Here is a 26,378-nt window from a genome sequence, read left to right on the forward strand (position 1 = left end):
TAGAACCATCGTGACTACTGTGCTGCGAGCAGAAGAACCACAGTCAGTCCTGGGCCAAAGCCTTTGTCTCTTGTGAGGGGCCATTCAGTGCTCTCTCTCATCTCTCTCTGCCCGTCACAGTAATCGAGGATGCCGTAGATTGCAGTGACAAGATGGTACATGCCTCTCAGTCTGGACCCCTGAGTGACTGTGGAAAATTGCCCCTTGCTGACTTGCACGAGACAGGTACATGAGCAAGAAATCAACTTTTATCGGCTCAAGCCAACAGAGCCAGCCTCACCTGACTCACGCACGGAGGGCTTCAGTGAAGAATGGGAACTAGCTCATTATAGGAGGAAGTGCATCTCAAGAAGAGAGAACAGCATTGGAAAGGCCCTGGGGCAGAGCGTGTGGGGCTTTTTAAAGGCACAGGACAGAGGCCCGTGTGGCTCCAGAGGTGTGGGTGAGGGGGAATGTAGGAGGTGAGGTTGGTTATCTGATGGTGGTAGAGCATGTAAGACTTTATAGGGCAGGACAAGGATTTTGGAATTTATTCTGAAAGAGATTGGAAGCCACTCAAGGGTTTTGAGCATAACAGTGGCATGATCTGACTTAGGTTTGGAAGCCTTCATCCTGCCTTTTGTGTGAAGACTCTAAGGGGGTAGAGCGGAGACCGGTGTGGAAGCCACTGTCATAACCCAGGCGACCTGTGGTGGTGGCTTGGACCAAGGTGGTAACAGTGAAAGTGGTAACAATTTGTGCATTATGAATATATTTAGTGGGTAGTATTGCAAGATTTGCTCATGGACTGGACGTGAGGGTGGAGTGGTGGGGTGAATGCCCAAGTGAGTTGGCTTCAACAGAGGACGAAAAGAACAAAGGTAAAGAATACAGAGTTTTTCTGGAACTGAGAACTGTTCTTAGAAACTCCCAAAGACTCCAAACTCCGGCTTCAGAGATGCCTCTGCCCCGGAACCAGCTGGAGGCCAGTGGCAAACTTCCCCAGATATAGGATATTGTGGGAACTTAGGGTTAAACAGACACCCCAGGGAGGATATTTCCTGCCTCTTTCAGTGGTCTTTCAAGAGGTACCCTGAACGTTTATTGGCTGGAGGGCCCTTTCTCTGTAACACTATGGCCCGCCCTGACTCCCCATCCACTGAGAGGCCACTTTTCTCTCAAGGAAGGAACAGGGTTGTTCCCTAAGCCCAAATGAACCTTAAGGCCTATCCCTTCTTCTGAGACTTCCTCAAAGTACTCTCTTAGGGACTCTCCTGCAAAGGTCCCCCAAACTGAAATCGTGTTGTTGTCAGTGTAGGGGGCAGGGGTTCGGGTGGCAAAAAAGGTCCTAGGCCATGACCACTTTCTACTCCAGAGCACTTACTGCTTCCAGCCTTAAAGCCCCATCCCTGGGCAATAGGTACCCAACTCTTGGATAGGACACTATTCTGCTTAGCAGCAAGTGATGTCATACTACTCTGTGGCTCGCAATTGGCTATTCTCTCAAAAAAGGGCTTAGGCTGTGCTTCAAGATTAGGTAAACCTCACTTGGAACCTTTGTCTGAAGTTTATTCAAAGTCCCTCTATTTCCTTCTCAGAAAGCATCCTGAGGCCCTTCTGGAACTGAAAATTCCTAAATCTGGAACTTTCTGGAAATCCGGCCCTGGTATCCTGAAAATGCATATTCCTCCCTTTCCCAGCTGCTGTCCCCACCCACTGGCTTTTACCCAATCATTGGGCAACACCATTTGACCAGCACTTAGTGACGTCACATCAGCTCTTTCATTGGATTGGCCATTTTGTCAGGGACCGGTAGCCATACTTTGGCTCCACTGACTCTCTCAAGGCCTTCTTCATTTGCCCCTCAACAGCACTTGCAGCACAGATCAGGGGTCTGTAGCCAAAGTTCCTCAAGATTTAAGACTTTATTGAGGGAACTCGCTGCACTGGACTCAGGCCCAATGTCTTAGGCAGAAACCAAATATCCTGCGTGCAGTTCGCTGCCTTTGTTTAACAGGCCTTCCCGCCTGCATGGTGCTGGCGCCAGCTAGTGACGTCAGGGCCTCCTCGACGTCTGACTGGTTCGCTCAGGGCAGTGCCATCAAGGTAAAAGGCTCTTCTCGTGGTCTCTTCCAAGAGCATTGGTTGTCTCTTGAGGCCGCTCCGCTGGGGCTCCGGTGCTCGGCCCGGGGCTCAGGGTTGCAGGCTGCAGGCCGCGGCATCCCCCAGCCCGTTCCTCCTGCTGCAGCCGCCGCAGGGGTCTGGCCCAGCGCGGCCTCCAGGGAAGTGCGAGGCCGTGGCTGTCGAGGACCAGGCGTGCGGCGTCAGGGCCGCCTGCCGCACTGCCCAGCAACAGGTATTCAGTGCCGGGCTGCAGGCGTAGGCAACCGCAGGCCAGGTCGGCGCTGGGCACCCAGGCTTCCTGGCCACCGCGGTGCACCAGCCGCGCTCGCTGCTTGTACACGGTCAGCACGTGCAAGGCCAGCCGCTGCCATGCCGGGTCTACCCCCTCAGACGCCAGCACCAGCGCGTGGAGAACTGAGGGAGGAAAGATGTCAGGCCTGGGTGGTGGGGAGCCTCTGGGGTCCCGTGGGTCAGTCCTGATGGGGCGGGGCCCGGGACCAGGGGCGGGGCTTACGGGATCACGTTGGGAAGGGTACGCCTCCGTGGGCATGGGGCTTGAAGGGAGGCAGAGAGGGCCTGTGGTAGGCAAGAGCAGGCAAGGGCCAGTTCCATTCAACCAGCTCCCCATTCTCCTTCCACCCCCAGGAGGCCACCTCCCTTAGACATTGCAGGCTGAAGGAGAGAGCGAAACTCAGCAAGGCCAAGAACATAGGGAAAGAGAAGACATAGGAGGGTAGGGAACACCCCCTTTCCACTGCCCCTGCCCACCATGTGTCTTCTGGCCCATGAGGTCCTGTGTCAGAAAGGGCCCTTTAGAGCCTAACACCCCTTCCCACGTCAGATGAGCAAATGAAGGCCAGAGAAGCGGGCGGTGCGGAGGCAGTCATCCGGGCTGGCCCCGTTTCTCCCCACCACTCACCGTAGTCCTGTTGGCAGTACCTCCGAAGGCTCATGTGTACCCTGGTGTCCGAGATATTGCAGTAGTTGTGACACTGAGGGTCTGGGGAGGGTTGGGCTGTCTGCAGGGGGCTCCTGGGCCTGGGCCACAAAGCCACTGCCCCTGCCCACCCCCACATTCCATCCTGATGGGCAGCTGGGGTGCTGGAACCCTGGGACTAGGCTCAATGAGCCGCCCCTATATCCCCACTGGGGGGCCCAATCAGCCCACCCCCAACCCCTCTTGCCGCTAGGGATCTCCATGCTAGCTTGTCTTACCGGAGCTGTAAACGCTAGAGGTCGTGACAAGTGTGGTCGTTGCCTCTGGGATTCCTGAGAGACCAAAGGAGACATTTAAGCTGGGTTCCTGTCCACCACCCCACCCACATCTCCCAAGGAATCCAGACAGCCAGATACTTTTTTAAGGTCCAAGAGGACAAGCACTCTTTGCCCTTTTCCCTCAGGACCTGAGTCCTGATCCTTAGCCCCTTCTTCCTTCAGACTGAGTAGTCTGCACCCTCAGCCCCTCCTTCCTCAGATCAAGCTGTCCAGCAGGCCCCCAGCCTTTTCTCGGACCCTGAGACTGAGGAGACGGGGATCACTGTCCCCACTTCCTTGGGAGCCCAGAGTCCAGCCCCAAGCCTCTAGCTCCCTTCCCAGAGACCCAGCTGCCATCACACCTGCCCATCGGAGATCTGGGATGTCTCCCTCCAACCCCACCAAGGACGTGGGGCCCCTCAGGACTCACGCTGGCAGGGCATCCTGGGGGAGCGGCTCTGCTGGTAGCCAGGACCGCAGCGGTTGCATGTCAGGCCGGTGACCCCTACCTTGCAGGAGCATTGCCCGCTGGTCTGGTTGCAGGTGCCGCCTGTCGCCCCGATAGGGTGGCACTGGCAGGCTAGGTGAAGAGACAATCTGGGATGGGGGATGTCTGGGCCTTAGACGCTCCTGCTCAATTCCACGGCCCCTCCTCCCTCAGACCCAGGTGTCTGGTCCTGCCTCCCTTCCGCCTGGGCTGGGCCTCAGACCACACTCACCCCTGCAGGCCTTCCGGCTGGTGATGGGCTGGCCGGGGTCCCTCCAGAACCCCGGCTGGCAGTAGTGGCAGTGCCGCCCGGCTGTGTGGTGGCGGCAGCGCTCACAGATGCCCCCACTCCGGCCTCCCGACAGCCTGAACAGCTCCGAGTTGAACCTGCAGCGGCGGGCGTGCTGGTTGCAGGAACAGGCTGGGGGCAAGGCGGGGCCCGTCAGACCCAGGCTTCCTGTGTCCCGGCCCCGGCTTGTCCCCCGCTTTCCTCAAAAGCAGACTGCGGGCACAGGGTCAAAGAAGCTGCCTGGGGGTGCCTGGTTAAGCCTGGATCTTGGAACCTCTTCACTCCCCTCTTTAAAATGGGGGCACTGGACTGGGGCCAGGAAAGCTCAGGGGCACTGAGGAACCTCAGTTGTGTGAAACCAGAGGGCTTAAAGGACAGTGGCAGCCCCGGGTGGGGGCTACGCTCAGACCCTGCGTGTTTGAGTCCCATTGTCTTCCTTGGGCACGTGACTTCTCCTTTGCGCAGCTCAGCTTCCTTTGCTATAAATTTCTAGTATCTGCTTCCTGAGGTTTCAAGGACATGTAATGGATAGAAAGTGCTTAACGTGGGACCCCACAGCACATGGGCCTGGTGAGAGCTTCCCCAGGTGGGGGGGCCACGTGCTGAGTGCCCTGGGGTGTGGCATTCCCACGGCAGCTCTGTGGGGCTGGCGCCACCAGCATCCCTGTTTCACAGATGCCAACACTGAGGCTCTGAGAGGTAAAGGCACCTGCCCAGGGTGATGCAGCTCGGGAGCGGTCGGAGGCAGCGTGGGAAGCCAGGCTTTTTCCGGCTCCAACGTCTGTGCTCTCGGCAACCATGCTCCAGTGCTTCCTGCACAGCTTCCGGGGTCCTGCGAGCACTGCGTACCCAGTCCTGGGCGCCTGCACCTGGCTTTCTAAGGCAGTGGCTATCAAATCTTAACCACTTCTCAGAATCCCCAGGGAGACCTTGAAAAAGAATGACACAGATTCCAGGGCCCGGGATCTGCATTTCTAGCCAGCATCCTTGAGTGAGATGCTGATGCAGGGGGTTTGTGGACCACTCCTGGGAGATGCTGAAGGGGCTCGGGGCTCTAAGAGGCTGAGGAGGTCCAGACTGGCAGGTCCTGAGGACCCACAGGATGGGGGAAGGTCATCCAGGAGCCGAGGCCACCAGGTGTTCTCTTGAGAATGGTGCTGCCCCTCTGCGTCGAGGTTTCCTCCAGGCCCGTCAGAGGTGGCAGGGCTCGCAGATGACCGTGGGTAAGCAGTGGCCTTTGGATTCTTTCTGACCCAAGAGTGACCACGTCACCTACCTTCTGTCTAGAAGACCCCCATGGGGAAGGGGCTCCAGATATCGTGTCTGTAAGCCTGCAGGTTCACCGCAGGAGTCAGGCTCCCCTTCCCCATCATAGTGCTATGTGGGTCAGAGGGCAGCGCCCTGCTTGGCCAGGGCCATGTGGTGATTCCCACATGGGAGCACCCCTGCTCCCAGACCCTGCCCAGGCCCAGGATGAGCCCTGCTGCACCCCCGGCCATGTGGGTCCCCCCTCCCTCCCTCAAAGGGGTGTTAGGTCTAGCTGGTGGGAACGGACCAACTGAAGAGAGGCCCTGAGGTGTCAGGGTGGAGGGCCCCGGAGGACCCCAGTTAGGGTGAGGATGGAGAGGAGAACCGAGGACAAGGGTCTGTAAGTGAGTCATTTCAGGAAGAAATAGAGAGAGAAGGGGGCAAAGAACGTCAGGGGCAGAGAAGGGAGTCCAGGGGATTCTAGTGAGTGAATGTGTGTGTTTGTGTGTGTCTCTGTGTATCTACTGGTGGAGAGGAATTACATCCCAGGGCCTGGTAACAGCCACACTCAGCTCCTCCAGCAAGGGCTGCAGGCTTGGAGGGATGAGGAGGAGGAGGGCTGACTCCGAGAAGGGGCTTCCGGAGGGTTGGGGAAGGGCCTAGACTCTGGAAGCTCCAGTCTGGGGGCCCTGGGGAGGGAAGATGGGCGTGGAGCAGGAGCACCGTCCAGCCAGAAGGCCCAGGGCGCTGGCCTGAGGCCCGTTCAGCACTGCCCCCTGCTGGCAGTGAGGCTCAGGGCAAGTGATGTGGCCCCTTAGGCCTCGCCTCCCTCCTGTGGGGGATGGTAACCTCGGCAGGTACTCAGAAACTCTTCCTTTGCACCAGCTGTCATAGGGGGCCGTTTTCCAACAACTTCACGTGTACTAATGAGCTCAGTGCATTTCAGGAATTCCATCCGCCTTAAAGGAAGTGCTGTTCCCCTACTGTACAAGCGAGCAAGCGGAAGCACAGAGAGGTTAGGTCACTTGCCTGGGATCACACAGCCAGTCAGCAAGCAGCGGAGCTGGGATTCGAGCCCAGGCAGTCTGCCTCCTGCCTGCTGCCCCAGAACACCCAGTGTGACAGCGCCCGACAGCAGCTGGGCAAGGACAAGCCAAGATCCCCTTGCCCCCGAACTCCGCTTCTGGCCCTGCCACTGACCGACTGTGTGTCCTTGTACAAGGGACTTCCCAGCTCTAGCCTCAGTCTCCGCATCTGTAAGTTGGGCCTGATGACAGCGCATAGCAGGTGATCAATACGTATGGCTTTGGTGACTGGACCCTAACCCCGTGTGGTGGGCTGGATGAGTCAGGAAAGGCCCAGCGGCCCTGTTCCCTGTAATCACTCAGTGAGTGTCCTCAGGATGCCCGCAGCAAGCTGGGCCCTGGGCTGGGTGCTCAGAGAGTGATATTCACGTCACCCTCGTTGTGCTCGAGTGTCAGGACAGACAGGAGCCCCATAATGGGCAGGTGGGCAGCTGGAAGTCTGGGGCAGCCGAGATGCGGGGCTGGTAGGGGGGAGGCAAAGAGGGGACCTGGCTGCAGAACAGTGAGGGGAGAAGCAAGGAACAGGCAGCCCAGGGTGGGCGAGAGCGCCCCGTGCGCCTCAGGGACAAGGGGCCCGCTGCCGGTAAGTCATGGGGCCGGGCGGGGGGCGAGGGCGGGAGAGTGGGGCCCAGGACTCACGCAGGCAAGGGTGGGGGTGCCGGGGTGTGGCAGGCCGCCAGGGCCAGTCTCGGTGGGACGGGCGGCAGCTCTCGCAGCCGGGGCCTGTGGTGTGGTGGCGGCAGCGGCAGCGGGGGGGCTGGGCCTGGGCCGCGCAGCGGGCAGCGTGGCCGTGGCACTGGCAGCGTCCTCTCACTCCGGCTGCCGCCAGCCCTGCCCGGCCCCCGAACTCCACTCGCAGGTGACTGGCCACCACACTGGCCTTGGTGCCCCATGGGGCACGGAAGGTCACCTTTTCGGGGCCCCCTAAGGCCCCAGGCCAGGCAGGTCTGCGCCACAGCGACCTCCAGGGACCTCCCGTGGCCCAGGAGGCCGACAGGACCAGGGCCGGGGGGCCTGAGGGGCAGAAGCGCAGGCTCACGGATGTCAGGAGGAAGGCGCCCCCCAGGGCCAGGGTCAGGCTGCCGTTGCAGGCGGCCCTGGGGCTGACCTCAGCCACTGCAGGGGAGGCACAGGACTGGGGACAGGAGACTGCCGTGCCAGCCAGCTGGGTCACCGGCGGGAGGCAGAAGCGGGGGCGGCCCCCTGGATGGTAGCACGGGTCCGAGGTGGCCTGGCTCAGGAGGAGCAAGAGGGTGAAGGTCACGGGCATGGTCCTGGCAGGAGCAAGCACCTGGAGAGGACAGGAGTGGCGGGCTGAGGGCCTCAGGCTGTCCCTAGTGTCCGCCTGTGCCAGGCTCTCTCCCAGGCCCCCCGAGGACCCCGGCATTCCACCCTTCGCCCTGCCCAAGCCCCCTCCCCGGCTGCTTCTAAGCGAGGAAAATAGTTCCATCTGGGGAGAATTACTGTTTACACAACCCAAAGGGGAAAGAACGCAAGCAAAATCGAGAATTTTGCCTGAACTAATCCATAGCTTAACACCCCAGAGCGATCTGTCAGTGTCAAGGGCCAGGGGCCCCGGAGGGGGGGGGGCAGGTGGTGAAGTGGGGGGAGGGCACTGGGGCTGCTGGGGTCAGAGTTGGGCAGGGGAGGGGGCTTTAGACATGGACGGAGCTCAAAGACAAAGGCACAGAGAGGGACAGAGGCGTGGCAGGCAGAGACAGGGGGACAAGAAGCAAGCCTGGGGAAGGCCTGTGACACCAGGGGAGGCCAGGAGGCCCAGACAGACAGTGGCCGGGCACCCAGAGGCCACAGGGAGTAGGGGGAGTGGGCCCCGGGGAACCCGGGGTCCGGGACAGACAGACAGGCTGGCTGGGGGCTCGGAGGCACCAGGATCAAGAGCATCAAGAGCACCGACAGCCCCGCGGCGGGCCAGGGCCCGGCCGTGGGAAGGGGCGGGGGAGGGGCTGGGGTGCCCGGCGGGTGATCAGAAGCGGGAGGCCAGGCCCCAGCCCACGGGGATCAGAGCGGAGGCCCTTTCCCACGTGGTGCCCTAACCTTGTTCTCCACACCCCGGGCACGGAGGGGATTAGGGCCAAACCACCAGGCCTCCCTGCCACCCACCCCCAGCCTCCACCACCCTTAACCCTTTCCCCCCCAGGTGCAGAGCCCAGAGCAGTGTGCTAAGGGAGAGGACCGGGACGGGTGGGGCTGGAAGCCTGGGTCGCTCTGGGGCCGGGAATCGAGTGCAGAAACCCTTGTGGGTTGGGGGGGCCTAGATGCTGGGTCCCCCTTAGGACTCCAGGTGGAATGATCCTATGCTGGGACATCTGAGGACTTTCTAATCATCTCAGCCCCCCAGTCCGCCATCCTAGGCCCCAGAGTCCAGGGATCTGAGCCCCCACACTCCCCACTGACCCTGAGGTCCCCAGAACAGACGGGGAGCAGATGGGGTGGTGGGCATTGGGGGGTGGAGAGAAAGAGATGGGACAGGGCAGGCCCAGAGGCCAGCGTGTCCAAGGCGGCCAGAAGGCCAGGCCCCCAGGATGGAGGCGCTAGGAAGAACTTGGTCCTGAAATGCCCCCCACATCCCCCTTCCTGGGCCTGCACCCCCTAATGAGAAACTCACTCAGGCTTGGGGGCCTCGCAGCCTCCCTGGGCCCTGCCGCCCAGAAGCCCGGCCCTGGATCCGGCCCCAGCCTGGGAGTCCATGAGGCACCTGGGGCTGCAGGTGGGGTGACATCCCCCCTCAGCCTGATGTCACAGCCTGCGGTGTCCCCACTGTTGTTGCCACACACAGAGGCTGCCTCCCCTGCCCCCAGGGACGGGCGTCGCCCTCCAGCCCTGCAGAGGGGCCTGGCGCCATTTTGCACTCCAGCGGCGGCGTTTGCCCCGAGTCCCTGAGCACCAGCTTTGTGAAGGACCCGGCCCCGTTTCCCTCCCACCTCTGCTCTCTGGCCTGGGTGGCTCAGGTGGCGCCACTTTCTGGCCCTTGGCACCTTGGGCAGCCAGACCGTGATTCCCCCAGGGCTCCCGAGGGACCCAGAAGCCACCTCTGCCCGCCTGGGGAACCCAGGTGTCCAGCCCCCAGCCCCTTCCCCTTCTGGGAGCTGGAGCCCACCCCCAACGCCTCTCGGGAACAGAGGCTAGTGCTCCCATCAGACCCACCGTCAGGGAGCCAGGCCTGGGCGGGGTGGGGGTCCACTGGGGCCTCAGGCGCCTTTTCCCCAGCTTATTTTGCAAGCACCCCTCCCTGCACCCCTGACACTGGCCAAACCTGCGCCCGAGAAGACAGCGTCCCCCGCAGTCAGCTCCTCCTGGGTCTCCCCTCCCGCAAGAGCTCCTCCGCGGCCGCCGGGGTGGGCGCTCAGGAGTGAGTGTGGACTGGCTGTTCTCAGGCCCCGGGCTACTGGGGGTTCTGGGCGGGAGCTCAGAGCGGAGCCCGCAGAATCCAACACCACCACTGCCCCCACCCCCGCCCCAACCCCCTCACCAACCGCAGCCACGCTGTCCCCGCAGAGACCCCTGCCAGCCACACCGCCCGGTCTGCTGTGTGGGACCTGAGAACTGCCACCGGGGGCCTGAAGCTGGACAGCCTGGAGCAGGCTGGCCAAGGAGGACACTCAAGGCAGGTAGGACAGGATGGGGCAGCGGCCGGCCAGGCCCCCTGGGTCTGGGGTCCCCACTGTACTCACTCTCACCCCTGGGACGGAGGGCAAGGCCCAGCCCCACCGCGTGGCGTCTGTGTGTCCGGGCCACTCATGCAGAGATGGGACCTTGGCCCCTGGCCACGTAACCCCGAGCCAGCCCCTCCTCCCCTCTGGAACCTCTGTCAGCTGTGGGCTAACTGAGCATTAAGGTCAGTCGCGCTCAAACCCTAAACTCGGTGTTCCCCTGAGGCTCAGGTCAGCCTCGGGGAGACGGGGAGACATAAAGGCACGAGCTGCTTTCTGAGAGGGTGGGGCTGGGGCGGAGGGAGGCTGCCCCGGGCCTCGGTGGTCCCAGCGGCCGGCAGGAGCTGGACTCGGAGGGTCCAGAGCTGGAGGCCAGCCTCCCCCATGGCCCATCGGCCTCCTGCAAGGCCTCAGTGCTCCAGTCGTGAAACTTCCCTGCAAATGGGCCTGTCAACTCTGTACCGAACGGCCTCGACCAGAACAATAAGGTTTCCTAGCACTTCCCACCAAGGAAAGCCCAGGCCACAGAGGATGAGGCCCAGATACTTGCTGCTGTGGCCCCGAGTGCCTTTGGCATTGACGGTGGCACAGCGTGGGCCCGACCCAGACGGGGATTGGGGACCCCCTGTCCACAGCCTGCCCTGGGGTGGGAGGGCGCAGCCGAGGCCATCCGTGCTTCTGGCTCTGAGCGGTCCTCGTGTGCTACCGTGCAGGGGCCAGCCCTGGCCGGAGCCAGGACAGAGACATCAGATTTGGGGGGGGGGGAAAGCGTGCATTAAGCAGGAATCAGCTGTAAGAACAAGAGATTGGGGGCAGAGACACCCCCAAATCAGAGGGCGCACATTGGACCCGAGGGCGGGCAGTGTGAGGGGCCAGTGACAAGGGGCAGTGTTTCCCACCCTCCCCCATTCCAGGTCCCCCCTTCGCGTCCGGCTCTGCAGAGCACAGGTGCGCAGAGCCCCGCCCTTGTCCGGCTGGCATCCGGGATCAAGGAGAGATCGCTACGGAAAAGTAACCAGCAGTTCAGGGGAAGGCAACAGGTCCTTTGGGGAAGAAGCAAGTAGGGAAGTGGGTGGGGAGGATGGGGGCCTGGAGAGGACATTTGGGCTGCCACCTGAGGGAGGCCAGGGCAAGCCTCATGGGTGTCCGGGCAGGCAGGACTCAGGCAGAGGGAACAGTGGTGCAAAGGCTGGGTTTGCTGCCAGAGAAAGTTTGGGGGAAGGGTGAGGTCTCACTTTTCCTCCACACCCACGGACAGGAGGTTTCTTAAGCCAGAGCTACTTGGAGGGGAGGAATTCCCCCCTTTTGTTCTCAGTAGCTTGAGCTGCCTGAGGCGGTTAGCAGCCCTGGAGGTGCCTGGGGGCCGGAGGGGCAGAAGCAGCCTGAGGGGGAGGAAACCATCCCCCCCAAGCCAGAAAGGAGACGTCGGGTGGGGAGTTTCCTCAAGTATTGGGCACCTGCACCCTCCCAGCACCACAGAACAGAGAGAGGACTTCCCAGGGCACCGCACTAGGGTGGGCTCAGCAGGGAGGGATGGGACCCAGAAGTAGCAGATGCCCCCACGAGGCAGGGTGGGGCAGGTCAAACCCCACCTGTGACCCAAGGGCAAGTGTATTCGCCCTCGGGACATACTCGAAATGTCCAGGGCTGGAATGAAGAACAGAGTTTTCTAAAGCTCAGTGGCCTGGGTTCAAATCCAGGCTCCACCTCTTTCTTAGCTGCGTGACTTGAAGCAAGTTTCTTAACCTCTCTGTGCCTTAGTTTCCTCATCTGTTACATGGACATAAAAATGTTCCTTCCTTATGGGCGACCATGAGGACTAAATGCGTGAAGACAGGCCTATAGTTCTCGTACCTGAAACTCTTTGGACCAGACAGTTTAGAACCTGTGCTGGGACACCGTGCTGGGGAGCACAGACAGAGGGACAGCATGTCACACAGCCCCACCGGCGGGGGCTGGACAGTGTCCCACAGTTAAACCGTATTGTCTCCTCAGCAAAACACCGGGGCATTCACTCTGAGGGAAATCTACAGATAGCCACACGTTGGTTCGGGCCAGGTTTTGTCCCCAGATGGGCGCAGTTCAGGTTGGGGTTCGCCCCCAGTCTGGGGAAATGCTGATGAGGAGTTGTAGCTCAGCAGTGAGAACCGGGACCCTGCGGGTGTGTGGTGGGACCCACAGGAACCTCAGCCTGGATTCCTTCCTTTCCCCAGCTTTTCAGTTGTTCAGGCCCATGAAGCACCAGCAGGGGGAGCCCTTGAGGCCCCTGGACAGAGGGTGGCCCCAGGTCTGGCTCCCAGATTTGCAGAGCCCAGGGCAAGACGAAAACTCAGGGTGCCTGGATCGAATCTATGGAGTATTTCTAGACGCCGAGAGCAGACCATGAAAGCAAACACGGGGCCCTTTTGCACGCAGGGCCTTGGGCGACTGCACAGGTCGCACCCCATGGAGGTGGCCCTGGGTGGCGGTGCCTTTGCCCCAGCTGGGCCCTCCGCCCCAGAACCCCGGGCTTCAGTCCCCGCTCCGCTCTGGCTGGGCTGGGGAGCGGCTGGAGGCTGGGGCCGGAGTCCTGCTCCGTGCAGGACCCCGGGGCAGAGGGAGGTGGGCAGACAGTGTGATAAGGGCTGGGCCAGAACTGCCAGTCACCACTAGCCCAGGGAGAAGAGGCGCTCGGGCAGATTTCACTTCCTTCTTAGAAACTGAAGCAGCGAGCGTGATGTGTCTTTTACAGACGCTCCTCAACTTACGTTGGGGTTCCGTCCGATAAAGTCCAAAATATTCTCAGTCGATCCTGCCTTTAATACACCTAACTTACCAAATGCCCTGGCTTAGCCTAGATGACCTTCAACGTGATCAGAACGTGGTCAGCCCACAGTGGGGCCAGAGCATCTTGCTACTGCTGCCCAGCATCGGGAGAGAGGGTTGTACCGTGCAGGACTAGCCAGGGGGAAGACGAAAATTCAAACTTGGGAGTGTGGTTTCTACTGAATGCATATTCTTTCAGCACCACTGTAAAGGGGAGTAACCAATTGAGGCACTGCCTGTGCACCTCAGTGGAAGGCATGAGATGTCACCCTTAGTCCCCATGTGGGAAGAGCCAGCTGACCTTGCTGGGGACCCATGTGGAGCGTGATCCATTCCAGGAGAGCCCTAGAGTGTTCCGGTCTCCCTAAGGGGTCAGAGTAACAAAGTGAGGAGCCCTGGAATAGAGGAGGGGGACTGTGGCAAGGTCCACTGAGCCCCGACACTGAAAGGGTCAGTGGAAGGAGAGAGAGGGACCTGGAGGGGGTGAGATGGCAGCCACGTGACAGAGAGGGGGGCCACACAATCCAGGGTGTCTGCATGGGGTTGGGGGCTTCTGAGCTGTAGCCACTGGAAAGACCCAGAGAAGGGGGATGAGAAAGTGGGTCAGGACACACTGGGGACCCGGAGTGAAAGGGCCCTCTCTGGGAGCCCGTGTGCGAGCAGGAGAGACTGCCGGTGAAGGGATAATCCCTCCATCACCAGGACGGGAGCCGAGTGTGGAGCCCTGGGAGAGTGTGGTGGAGGCAGGGCCAGAACTGGAGGTGCACAGTGAGAGTGTGCTGCACACCCCCTGCGATCAAAGAGACAGACAGGGGTGCGTGTGGGCGAGGGTGCAGCGAAACCGGAGCCCTCACACGCTGCTGGTGGGAATGGAATGGCAGCTGCTGTGGAAACTATTAAACTTGGTTATCCCCTGACCCGGCAGCTCCGCTCCTAGGTAAATACCCAAGGGAAATGAAAGCGGAGGTCCACGCAGAGGTGTGTACGTGTGTGCTCATGGTAACGGTGTTCATAATAGTCAGGAACAACCCAAGCGTCCGATCAACTGATGAGCTGACAGAATGAGGTGCATCCCTGCAACGGAATACTAGTTGGCTATAAAAAGAAACCAGCGAAGCACTCACTCATGCTGCGGCTCGGGGGAGCCCTGAGAACGTGATCCCTAGTGAAAGAAGCCAGCCGCAAAGAACCACATACTGTGTGATCCCATTTATATGAAATGTACGGAGCAGGCAAGGGGGTGGGGGGCGGGGAGGCTAGGGAGCGCAGAGAGTTTCTTTCTGGGGTGATACAGATCTAAACATTGTAGCGCTCACAGGCCTCTGTGAATGCACTAGAGAGCCATTACAATGTACACTTTTAATGAGACAATTGCATGGTATTTGAACATTACGGGGCATCTCAATAGATTACCAAAAATTTAAACAATGAAAAACGTTCATCACAGACATTCATAGAAAAAAGCTACAACTTTGCGGCTTGATGTGCCGATGCAGAGAGTGTCACAGAGGCAGAGAGTGGGCACTGCCAGTCCCTTGGGTCCTGGCCCAGAACCAGCACAGGGTCCATTCCGCCGAGTTTGATTGGCCAAGGGAGGCACAGGCTGGCCCAGGTCCGAGGGAAGTGGGTGGAGAATCTGACCCGCCTGAATCCACCACACTCAAGAACGGTAATCAGAAGCACTCACCGTGCAGGGGCTCTTTGAAACGCAGTGTGTGGAGGTGCTGTGGGGAACCCCATTTCACTGAGGAGGAGACTGAGGCCCGGGGAGCTGAAGAACCTGCTCGGGTTGCCCGGCCAGCAGGAGGGGACCTCGAGCTGTCTGGCATCAGAACCTGTGCTCCCGACCTCCACACTGCGCCACCTTCCTGGCCTGTGAGTGCCCCGGACACAGAAATCCATCAATAACTAGTCTGGACGCATTTGTTTCCCAGCACGTAGAGAGCGCTTCCTAGGTGCCAGGCCCTGTGCTAAAAACGAAAGTGTGTCCTCATGCAGGCCCAAGAGGCAGGTCTGTTGTACTGGACCACGTGCGATGGGGTAAGGTCGGATATCAGCATCTTCAGATGGTCCGACCTAGTCGTCCTTGTTTAACGGGTGAGGTCCGGGGACTCAGAGAGGCGAGGCCACTTGCCTGGAGTCACCCAGCGGCAGCGAGGGGTGGAGCTGGGATGCAGATGCAGGCCTGGAGCTGCGCCGTGGAGGCCACTAGAGGAGCTTGCATGGGCTGAGTGAGTGAATGAATGCCGTGGGTGGGGGGAGGTGAATGAGACATCTGAGGAACGTCCAGCCATCTGTCCTGATTTGTGTCCTCTCTCCTCCCTGCAGCTGCCATGAGATTCTGGGCCACCTGCCCTTCCTCCTTCACCATCTCCTTCCTCTTCATCATCCTCATGGTGTCCACCATTTTCCACTGCCACCAGCGCCTGGCTCTGGTGCCCACGCCCTGGGCCTCCCCGCGCCGCGTGGTCCTGGCCCCCAGGGCCCTTCCCCAGGGGGGCGTGTTCACCATCAAGGCCCAGGGCCGCCTGGGGAACCAGATGGGCGAGTACGCCACCCTGTACGCCCTGGCCAAGATGAACGGCCGGCCGGCCTTCATCCCCGCGCAGATGCACAACATGCTCGCGCCCATCTTCAGAATCACCCTCCCGGTCCTGCACGACACCACGGCCAGCAGGGTCCCCTGGCAGAACTACCACCTGAACGACTGGATGGAGGAGCGGCACCGCCACATCCCCTGGGAGTACGTGCGCCTCACTGGCTACCCCTGCTCCTGGACCTTCTACCACCACCTGCGCGCCGAGATCCTCCGGGAGTTCACCCTGCACGACCACGTGCGCGAGGAGGCCCAGAGTTACCTGCGGGGTCTGCAGGTGAAGGGGAGCCGGCCGAGCACCTTCGTGGGGGTCCACGTGCGCCGGGGGGACTACGTCCACGTCATGCCGCAGGTGTGGAAGGGCGTGGTGGCTGACCGGCGGTACCTAGAGCAGGCGCTGGACTGGTTCCGGGCCCGCTACCGCACCCCCATCTTTGTGGTCACCAGCGATGGCATGGCCTGGTGCCGGCAGAACATTGACAGCTCCCTTAGGGATGTTGCATTCGCGGGCAGCGGTCACCAGGGCTCCCCGGGCAAGGACTTCGCGCTGCTCACGCAGTGCAACCACACCATCATGACCGTCGGGACCTTCGGGGTCTGGGCCGCCTACCTCGCTGGGGGGAACGTGGTCTACCTGGCTAACTTCACCCTGCCGGGTTCCCCCTTCCGTGCTGTCTTCAAGCCGCAGGCGGCTTTCCTGCCCGAGTGGGTGGGCATTGCTGCCGACCTCGGGCAGGCCAGGAAAAGCCGCCCGTAGCCCCGCACGTGTCCCCACCTCGGGGGCCAGGCCGTGTGTGGGGTGCAGCACGGGGCCTCAGGGGTGAGCACCCAAGTTTGAATCCAGGCTGCTCTGCTTCCCAGCTGGGCAAGCTGGGACGAGTGACTCAACTGCTCTGTGCCTGAAAAGCAAATGTAATCCAGAACTTAGCTGGGCAGCCTCGTGTAAGAATGCAGCCAGTTCCTTCAGAGCCTGGGCAACCCAGTGAGTGCTGGCCGCTGCCCGTAGGTGGCTGCCCGGACCCCTTGAACTGTGAGAAGACGGAATCGGACTTTCACTGTCTCCTTTGCCGTGCTGACCAACTATTTTGCCCTTACCTCTTGGGAGGGTTGGCGACGAAGCCCTTCCTGCCCTCAGCCAAATGAGAGTGGGTGTTTGGGGCCACTAAGAATTCACACTTTGGGTTTAATGGGGCCTTATCATGAAAACACGTGAGAGAAAACGGGATCTCTCATGGAAAGACCCTTGGTGGCCAGGGGCATCCCCTGAAATAGGGGTGGGGTGGGAGGGCCTCACAGTGACTGCAGGACCCAGGCTTAGCAAAGATGCCCAGAGTCCACGGGACAGAGGAGCAGCAGGCTGACCCAAGTGGGCCACAGAGGGTGGACCACGGCCATGTCAGCAGTCACCTCTGCCCAGGTGACCCCCCACCTTGGCACCACCAGTGCCTACAGGCCCCAGTGCCACTCTGAGAAACCCCAGTGTGGACAAAGGTCAAATTAAGTGATTCCTGGTTTTCTTTTTTTTCCTTTCTTTTTTTTGGGGGGGGTGGGGGGGATTCCTGGCTTTCTGACATTCAGTGTACTTTAAAGTGTGGAGCTACTAGCATTTTTATTGGTGTCATTCTTCTTTTTGGATATTAAAAAAACTCTTAACATGCAATTATATTCATTTAAAATTCCTTCCGAACCTAGGTGCACTGGATGAGGAAGCACTGAGATCGCATCTCATCTCTTTCCTGTTTTAAAAGCTTTCCAAGTGTTCTATTTATTTGAGTCCCCATTATGTGCATGCTTCTGAGGATGAGCCCCTTTCCTTTTGTGTCATAATATTATTGCATCTCCCCAGAGCCCTGTGGGGCCTCAGTCTGCTTCCATGGGTCTTTGATGGTGTCATCATGGCACGGGGCCCACGTCTGAGATAGCAGGAGAGCCCTGACCTGTGTGTCTCAGTGGGTGGGGTGTCGCCCCACAAACCGAGAGCTCAGGCCAGGTCCCCAATAGGGGGCACGTGAGAGGCAACCACATATTGATGCTTCTCTCCCTGTTTTTCCCTCTCTTCCCCTCTCTCTAAAAATAAATTTTAAAAAATATTTTTTTAAAGATTTTTTATTTATTCACTTTTAGAGAGGGAAGGGAGGGAGACAGAGAGAGAGAGAAAGAAACATCAATGTGCGGTTGCTGGGGGTTATGGCCTGCAACCCAAGCATGTACCCTGGCTGGGAATCGAACCTGTGACACTTTGGTTCACAGCCCACGCTCAATCCACTGAGCTATGCCAGCCGGGGCTAAAAAAATATTTTTTGAAAAAGCAAGCAAGCAGGAGAAAGATTGGGGAGGAATGCCTTGTATTAGTTATTTGTTACTGCATAAGAATGCCAAACTAGGTCTGGCTGGTGTGCCTCAGTGGATTGAGTATTGGCCTGTGAGCCAAAAGCTCACAAATTCGATTCCTGGTCAGGGCACATGCCTGGGTTGCGGGCCAGGACTCTGGCTGCAGGTGCAACCACACCGGTGATTCTTTCCTTCTCTTCCCCTCTTGCTATAAATAAATAGATAGATAGATAGATAGATAGATAGCATGTGACTTCCGGCCAAGATGGAGACGTAGGTAGACGCACTGTGCCTCTTCACACAACCAAAAGACGGACAACAATTTAAAGACAAAAAACAACCATAACTGACAGAAAATTGAACTGCATGGAAGTCTGACAACCAAGGAGTTAAAGAAAACACACTCATCTAGGAGGGGCAGAGACGGGCGCCTGGAGAGGACTCGAGGCAAGGCAGCAGCTGGTGGACCCAGTGCCGGACTGTGGAGTGGGGCGAGAGAGGCTGCAGCAGACCTGGCAAGGCTATGGCGGTGGCTGGTGGAGCAGGCAGCCCCACATTTGAGCGTAAACTGGGAGGAACAATTGGGGGCATGACAGACCACGCAGCCCTGGACTCCAACTCAGGGAAATAAAGCCTCAAACCATGGGTTAAAAACTCCTGTGGGGGTTGAGGTGGCAGCAGGAGAAACTCTCAGCCTCACAGGAGAGTTTGTTGGAGAGATCCACAGGATCCTAAGATGCACACAAATGCACCCACGTGGGAATCAGCACCAGAAGGGCCCAATTTGTTGGTGGGAAACCAGGGAAGTGACTGAAATCTGACAGCAGAGCAAGTGCCATTGTTCCCTCTCAGACCCATGTCCCACACACAGCGACACAACCCAGCAACCTGGGTTACCCCACCCTGGTGAATACCTAAGGCTCGGCCCCTCATACATAACAGGCACGTTGAGACAAAAAAACAATGGCCCAAATGAAAAAAAAAAAAAAAAACCAGATCAGAGCTCCAGAAAAAATACAACTAAGTGAAGAAGAGATAGCCAATCTATCAGATGCACAGTTCAAAACACTGGGTAATCAGCCCTGGCTGGTGTAGCTCAGTGGATTGAGTGCAGGCTGTGAACCAAAGCATCGCAGGTTCGATTCCCAGTCAGGGCACGTGCCTGGGTTGCAGGCCATGGCCCCCAGCAACCACACATTGATGTCTCTCTCTCTCTCTCTCTCTCTCTCTCCCCCCACCTTCCCTCTCTAAAAATAAATAACATCTTGAAAAATATATACATATTTTAAAATCTTAAAAAAAACACTGGTAATCAGGATGCTCACAGAACTGGTTGAATTTGGTAGAAAATTAGGTGGCAAAAATGAAGGCTACACTAAGTGAAATAAAGGAAAATGTACAGGGGACCAATAGTGATGGGAAAGAAACTGGGACTCAAATCATCGGTGTGGACCAGAAGGAAGAAAGACACAATCAAACAGAAAGGAATGAAAAAACAAGAATTCAAAAAACTGAGGAGAGGCTTAGGAACCTCCAGGATGTCTGTTCTAATATCTGAATTATAGGGGTACCAGAAGGGGAAGAGGAAGAGCAACAAGTGGCAAAGTTATTTGAACAAATAATAAAGGAGAACTTCCCCAATCTGGCAAAAGAAATAGACTTCCAAGAAGTCCAGGAAGCTCAGAGAGTCCCAAAGAAGTTGGACCCAAGGAGGAACACACCAAGGCACATCATAATTACATTACCCAAGATTAAAATGAAAGAATCCTAGAAACAGCCAGAGAAAAGGAGACAGTTACCTACAAAGGCGTACCCATAAGACTGTCAGCTGATTTCTCAAAAGAGACCTTACAGGCAAGAAGGGGCTGGAAAGAAGTATTCCAAGTCATGAAAGGCAAGGACCTACATCCAAGATTGTTCTATCCAGCAAAGCTTTCATTTAGAATGGAAGGGCAGATAAAGTGCTTCTCAGATAAGGTCAAGTTAAAGGAATTCATCATCACTGAACCCTTATTATATGAAATTTTAAAAGGATTTATCTAAGAAAAAGAAGATAAAAAATATGAATGATACAATGACAGCAAACTCACAGTTATTAACAACCACACCTACAGCAAAAACAAAAGCAAAGTAAGCAAAGAACTAGAGAAGGATCAGAACCACAAAAATGGAGATCACAGGGAGGGTTAGCAACAGGGGAGTGGGAGGGGGCGAAAGGGGGAAAGGTACAGAGAATAAGTAGCATAGATGGTAGGGAGAAAATAGACAGGGGGAGGGCAAGAATAGTATGGGAAATGTAGAAGCTAAAGAACTTATATGTGTGACCCATGGACATGAACTAAAGTGGGGGAATGTGGATGGGAGAGGGTGTACAGGGTGGAGGGGAGTGAAGGGGAGGAAATGAGTCAACTGTAATAGTATAATCAATAAAATCTCTTTTTAAATTTTCAAATTAAAAAATAAATAACACCTTTTTAGAAATATTTATTTTTATTTATTTTAAGAAAGAGGGGTAGTGAGGGAGAAAGAGGGGAAGAAAAACATCAATGTGTGCTTGCCTCTTGAGCACCCCCTACTGGGGACCTGGCCCACAACTCAAGCATGTGCCCTGACTGGGAATCAAACCAGTAACCCTCTGGTTTACAGGCCCACACTCAATCCACTGAGCCACACCAGCCAGGGCTGAATAACATCTTTAAAAAAAAAAAAAAAACAAAACACCTCACACACGTTTCTATGGGTCAGGAGTTTGAGGGTGACTCAGGGGGGTGACTCAGAAGGGTGATTCTGTCTAAGATGTCTAGTGAGGCTGGGGTCAGGTGCCCGCCAGCCAGGGCTGTGGTACTCTGAAGCTGGACTGGGACTACAGGGTTCGTTTCCAAGGCCAGCCAGTTGGTGCTGGCTCCTGGCTCTCAGTCCCCTGCCCTTCCTGTGGGCATCTGTGGGGCTGCTTGAGCGTCCTCACAGCATGGCAGCCTGGCTCCTCCAGAGAGAGAAATTCAGGAGACCCAGGTGGACACCGCACTGCCTTTTACTACTGAGCCTCACCCAGTCATTACACACGGTTACTTCTGTCTTGTGCTGGGGAATCTCACGGAGCAGCCCTGACTCTGTGTGGGAGGAAACCACACGAGGGCATGAATAGTCAGTGGAGGAAAGACTCGTCAAGCGCCACCTCGGAGGCTGGTGAAGAGTGTGCTGAGGCCACTGTAACAAAGCGCCACAGACAGGAGGGCTCACAGCACAGACATTTACTCCCTCACAGTTCTGGAGGCTGGAAGTGTGAGATCGCCACGTCCGCAGTTTGCTTCCAACAGAGGGCTGTGAAGGAAGCCCGCCTCCTTGGCTTACAGATGGCCAAACTGTCCCTGTCTTTCCATCTTCCCTGAACACACATCTCTGTCCTGATTTCTTCTTATAAGAGCACCAGTTGTGCCCTGGCTGGTGCAGCTCAGGGGATTGAGCACCGGCCTGTGAATCAAAGGGTCATGGGTTCAATTCCCAGTCAGGGCACATGCCTGGGTTGTGGGCCAGGCCCCCAATAATGGGTACATGAGAAGCAACCACACATTGCTGTTTTCGTTCCTCTCCCCATCCTTTCCCTTCTGTCTAAAAATAAATTAATAAAATCTTAAAAAAAAAAAAGAAAATAACGAAGAGGTACGATGGCTCTCATAGACTTGGAGGACAAGGAGGGAACCTTGGAGCTACCACAGCACCAGCTCCTGGGGCTGCAGAGCTGAGCGCCAGTTTCTTACATCTTTTGTCCTGAATCCTGGGGTTGAGGGGTGAGGGACGGAGGCGCTGGGGGAAGATCCGGGAGACACACCCTCAGGGCCAGCCTCCATGGCGTCTCCCTCGTGAGGTCCCCACCCAGGAGGGGCCCTGCTGGTGGCCAGAATGGTCACCGGCCAGCTCCTGGGAGCTGTGTGCAGCAGCGTGACATATCTCCTTTAGTTCTGTTTAATCTAAACACTAAGGGGATCTAGAAGAGGAAGTTCACAACTTTTATTTCGGGAGGACAAAAGCAAAAACTGAGCAGCCGCCAATAATTAATTACACTAATTCATTTCACAAATATTTACCAAGCTCCTTACTGCATTTGCAAGTCCAAAGTAGAGGATGGCGAACCCTGTAAATACCTTGTGCTCTCCTTACCAGAGGGGACAAAAGGAAGCCCAGAAGCACCCCAAAGACACAGCTCTCAGCGCCTAGTGCTCCGGAAGTTATTGAGCACATGGGGTGCATTTTTTATGGGTCAAATTGTGCCCCCGCAAAGATATGTAGAAATACTAAACCCCCAGAACCTCAGGATGTGACTTTATTTGGAAATAGGGTCTTTTTAAAAAAGATTTTATTTATTTATTTTTAAAGACAGGAGAAGGGACTTCCGGCAAGATGGAGGAATAGGTGGACGTACCGTACCTCCTCGCACAACCAAGATTAAAACAACAATAATTTACAGATAGAATAACACCCAGAACTGATAGAGGATTTATCTGAATCGAAGTCGGACAGCCAAGAAGTTGAAGTAGACCCGTACATCCAGACTGGTAGGAGACAACGAGCCGGGCGAGTGCGGGGCTGGCCCGGGTTGGCGGCGCGCGGAGATCGGGGAAAATTTGGCGCGAAATCGGCGCGACAGCCATCCGGGGTGCAAGAACGCAGTGGTGATCTCTGAGTACCCAAGCTGCGGCTGGCAGACCCAGTGAGGCAGCGATTGTGGACCAGGGCAGAGATCACAGCCCAGGATCCCAGAGAAGGGTCTGAGCCCAGGAGAACGGAACTACCGCCAGTGTTCCCTCCTGTCCCTGCTCCCGCCCCCGCCCCCACATATAACGTCACAATCTAGCGACTGGGGTGCCCAGCCCTGGTGAACACCTAAGGCTCCACCCCCCACCATAACAAGAGCGACCAGACCGGAAAAAAAAAAGGAGAGATAGGGAAAAATATAAGACATGTTTCCAACAGAACAGATCAGTCCCCCAGGACTCATCCTTTTGAGTGACCAAGAAATAGCCAATCTATCAGATGCACAGTTCAAAACACTGGGGATCAGAAAGCTCACGGAATTGATTGATTTGGGGCGCAATTTAGACAAAAGGATGCAGGTTACCATAAAAGAGATGCAGGAAGATACGCGGAGGAGAGCCAATAGTGAAAGGAAGGAATCTGAGTCTCAAAACAATACAGTGGACCAGAAGGAAGATAGAATCAACCAAGCAGGAAAGCATGATGAAATAAGAATTCAAAAAATCGAGGAAAAGCTTAAGAGCATCCAGGATACCTTTAAACGTTCCAACATCCGAATTATAGGGGTACCAGAAGGGGAAGGGGAAAAGCAACAAATTGAGCACGTATTCGAACAAATAATAAAGGAGAACTTCCCCAAACTGGCAAAGAGAACAGTCTTCCAAGAAATCCAAGAAGCTCAGAGAGCCCCAAAGAAGTTGGACCCAAGAAGAAACACACCAAGGCACATCATAATTACATTAGCCAAGGTAAAAACGAAGGAGAGAATCCTAGAAGCAGCAAGAGATAAGGGGACAGTTACCTACAAAGGAGTTCCCATCAGACTGTCAGCTGATTTCTCCAAAGAGACCTTACAGGCAAGAAGGGGCTGGAAAGAAATATTCCAAGTCATGAAAGACAAGGACCTACATCCCAGATTGCTCTATCCAGCAAAGCTCTCATTTAGAATGGGAGGGAAGATAAAGTGCTTTTCAGATAAGGTCAAGTTAAAGGAGTTCATCATCACCAAGCCCTTATTTTATGAAATGCTAAAGGGACTTATCTAAGAAAAGAAGATAAAGAAAAGACATGTATAGTAAAAGGACAGCAAACTCACAATTATTAACAACCACACCTAAAGCAAAACCAAAAGAAACTAAGTAAACAACTAGAACAGGAACAGAACCACAGAAATGGAGTGCACATGGAGGGCTAGCAGCAGGGGGGTGGGAGGAGGAGAGAGGGGGAAAAGGTATAGAGAATCAGTAGCATAGAATGCAGGTTGAAAATAGATAGGGGGAGGGCAAGAATAGTACGGGAAATGTAGAAGCTAAAGAACTCATAAGTATGACACATGGACATGAACTGAGGGGGCGGAACGTGGGTGGGAGAGGGGGTACAGGGTGGAGGGGAGAGAAGGGGGGAAATGGGACAACTGTAATAGCATAATCAATAAAATATATTTTAAAAAAGACAGGAGAAGGGAAGGAGAAAGAGAGGGAGAGAAACATCAACGTGTGGTTGCCTCTCACATGCCCCCTATTGGAGACCTGGTCCACAACTCACACATGTGCACTGACTGGGAATTGAACCAGCGACCCTTTGGTTCTCAGGCTGGTGCTCAATCCACTGAGCCACCTCAACCAGGGCTGGAAATAGGGTCTTTACAGATATCACGAGTAAAGATGAGGTCCTACTGGAGTAGAATGGGCCCTGACACCAGCATGCCGGGTGTCACACAAGCATGCCACGTGACAAAGGCATGGATTGGCTTTGAGCTTTCAGAACAGTGCGAGAATAATTTTCTATTCTTTTAAGCCCCCCAGTTTGTATTATGTTATTACAGAGACCCTAGGAAATGAAGAGTGTGTAAGGCGTGTTTATCCAACAGACGGAGCACATGCTGGGTCGCTGCTCAACTCCCAGTTTGGCACAGTAGCAGACTCCAGACAACACTTTCCTGGCTGCCGTGGCCCAGGGCCTGGGTTCCTGGTCGGACGGTGGAGCCCTGTGACCATTAGCAGGATGGCCCTGGGGTTGAGTCAGGCAGGGCGTGCACTGGCTGCACCTTGGCAGCTGCCAGAAGCCACACAGATGTGGCGCAGGAGTGGCCTGCCAGGGCAACACCCCTGTTTCTGTTCTAGTCACTCAAAACGTCAGAGCCCTCTTGGATAGTGTGAGAGTTTTCTTTCCAGAAGAAACTCAGCCTTGTTAACTACATGCCTGGACCTGAAAGGAACCGACTGGGTGGGAGGTCTGGACTGCTTGGGTCACGGGAGGGTGTGGAGTCCAACCAGAAATAGACATCTGGGTGACACCTCCCCCTCCTGCCCCCCTGGACCAGAATGACTGGAGCCAGGAAGGCCGGTTGCCAAATAAGATTCATTTCACAGTTCAGCAGATGCTCAGAGACTGTCTTAATTGCCCACAAGTTCCAGATAAGGCCAGTGAACGCCAGGCCTCCTTTCACTAAGCCACGTGAAAACTTGGGGAGGACCTGTCGAAACTGGAGGGCCACCGAGCTCGGGCTTCCCGCCCCGCTCAGCCAAAAGGCAGAGACGGGGCCTGGACTGCAGTTGCATCGTTATTAATATCAGAGGCTGGCAACCTGAGAAGGTGGCGGGTAAAAACCCCAACATCCTCCTCCCCTCGAGCTCTCAGAAACAGGTTTCTACAGGGGAACCGTGGGGGTTTGGGGGAGAATTCCTAGGGGGAGCACAGAGGAGTCCTTCCTCTTGGGTGTAAGGGGAGGAGGAGCCGACAGGGAGGCACGCTGCTTCTTCCCAAGCTCCTCCCCTCGTTCCGCCTTTATCTCTCCTTCGCATTAGCTTTCCTCCCTTCCCGGGACCTCTGTGGTGTATGGCCCGGAAGCTCTGTATCCTCCAGTCAGAGAGTAGAGGTACGGACCATTGGCTCTCAAGTGCCCTTGGTTAGGGGAGATAAGGTTTTAAGATTCACCCGATTCACCCTCTGGCTGTCAGTTGCTCCAACCGTTTGAACTGGTTTCACTTCCTGGTCTCAGTTTCCCCAGCCCACTTGCCCAGGAATTTCCCGAGCTTCTTGCTATCCCATCTCAATGCCTCAACATCACTCTGTGGTTCAGGGACGCTCTGGACACAGCTCCCCACTGCAGGCTCCTGCGTGCATTAGCTGGTGGGTCCTGGAATTCGTCTCTCTGAGGACTGGAACAATGCCTGGCCCAGGAAGCACACATTGTATGAAATGTCCAAAAAAGGCCAATCCCTAGAGAGAGAAAGCAGATTCGATGGGTGGCGGCCTGCAGCTGGGAGGGAGGGACCTGAGAGGAAATGGGGAGTAATGCCTTCTCTGGGCACCGGCTCCTAACACGGATGGCCACTGTGGGTGTGCAGCTCGGCACCCGCTCTGCTCTATAAGCCACTAAAAACCAATGAATTGTATATTTTATTAAAAAATTTTTAAAGATTTTATTTATTTATTTTTAGAGAGAAGGGAAGAGAAGAAGAAAGTGGGAGGAAAACGTCAATGTGTGGTTGCCTCTCGAGCGCCCCCTACTGGGGACCTGGCCTACAGCCCAGGCATGTGTCCTGACTGGGAATCAAACCAGCAACCCTTTGGTTTGCAGACCAGCGCTCAATCCACTGAGCCACACTAACCAGGGCTGCATTGTATATTTTAAATGAGTGGATTTTATAGTATGTGAATTATATCTTGTCGACTGGAAAATCATACCAATGAGGTGTTTCGTCACCAAAAAGGATGAATTCAGGAAAAAGAAGGTCTGCCGCCCAGGGCGTGC

At 56.3% G+C, this 26,378-nt stretch overlaps 2 protein-coding genes across 2 annotated transcripts; one reads left to right on the forward strand and one right to left on the reverse strand.

Annotated features, from left to right (window-relative positions):
* Positions 1–2,068: 2,068 nt before the first annotated feature.
* NTN5 (netrin 5) lies at positions 2,069–7,819 on the reverse strand. The gene is made up of 6 exons (XM_028530173.2): positions 7,106–7,819; positions 4,077–4,265; positions 3,788–3,937; positions 3,319–3,372; positions 3,023–3,103; positions 2,069–2,517 (listed from the first exon to the last, which is right to left on the reverse strand). Exons 1-6 carry the CDS (start codon positions 7,734–7,736, stop codon positions 2,081–2,083), a joined length of 1,542 nt encoding a protein of 513 aa, XP_028385974.1. The 5' UTR covers positions 7,737–7,819; the 3' UTR covers positions 2,069–2,080.
* A 7,426-nt stretch (positions 7,820–15,245) lies between these two features.
* LOC114511479 (galactoside alpha-(1,2)-fucosyltransferase 2-like) lies at positions 15,246–17,050 on the forward strand (the record flags this gene model as incomplete). The annotated part of the gene is made up of 1 exon (XM_028530174.2): positions 15,246–17,050. A coding segment is annotated over one exon (1,050 nt), but the record flags the coding sequence as incomplete, so codon positions are not given.
* Positions 17,051–26,378: the final 9,328 nt, after the last annotated feature.

Source organism: Phyllostomus discolor, chromosome 12, assembly GCF_004126475.2.
Source record: "Phyllostomus discolor isolate MPI-MPIP mPhyDis1 chromosome 12, mPhyDis1.pri.v3, whole genome shotgun sequence".
NCBI classification, from domain to species: domain Eukaryota; kingdom Metazoa; phylum Chordata; class Mammalia; order Chiroptera; family Phyllostomidae; genus Phyllostomus; species Phyllostomus discolor.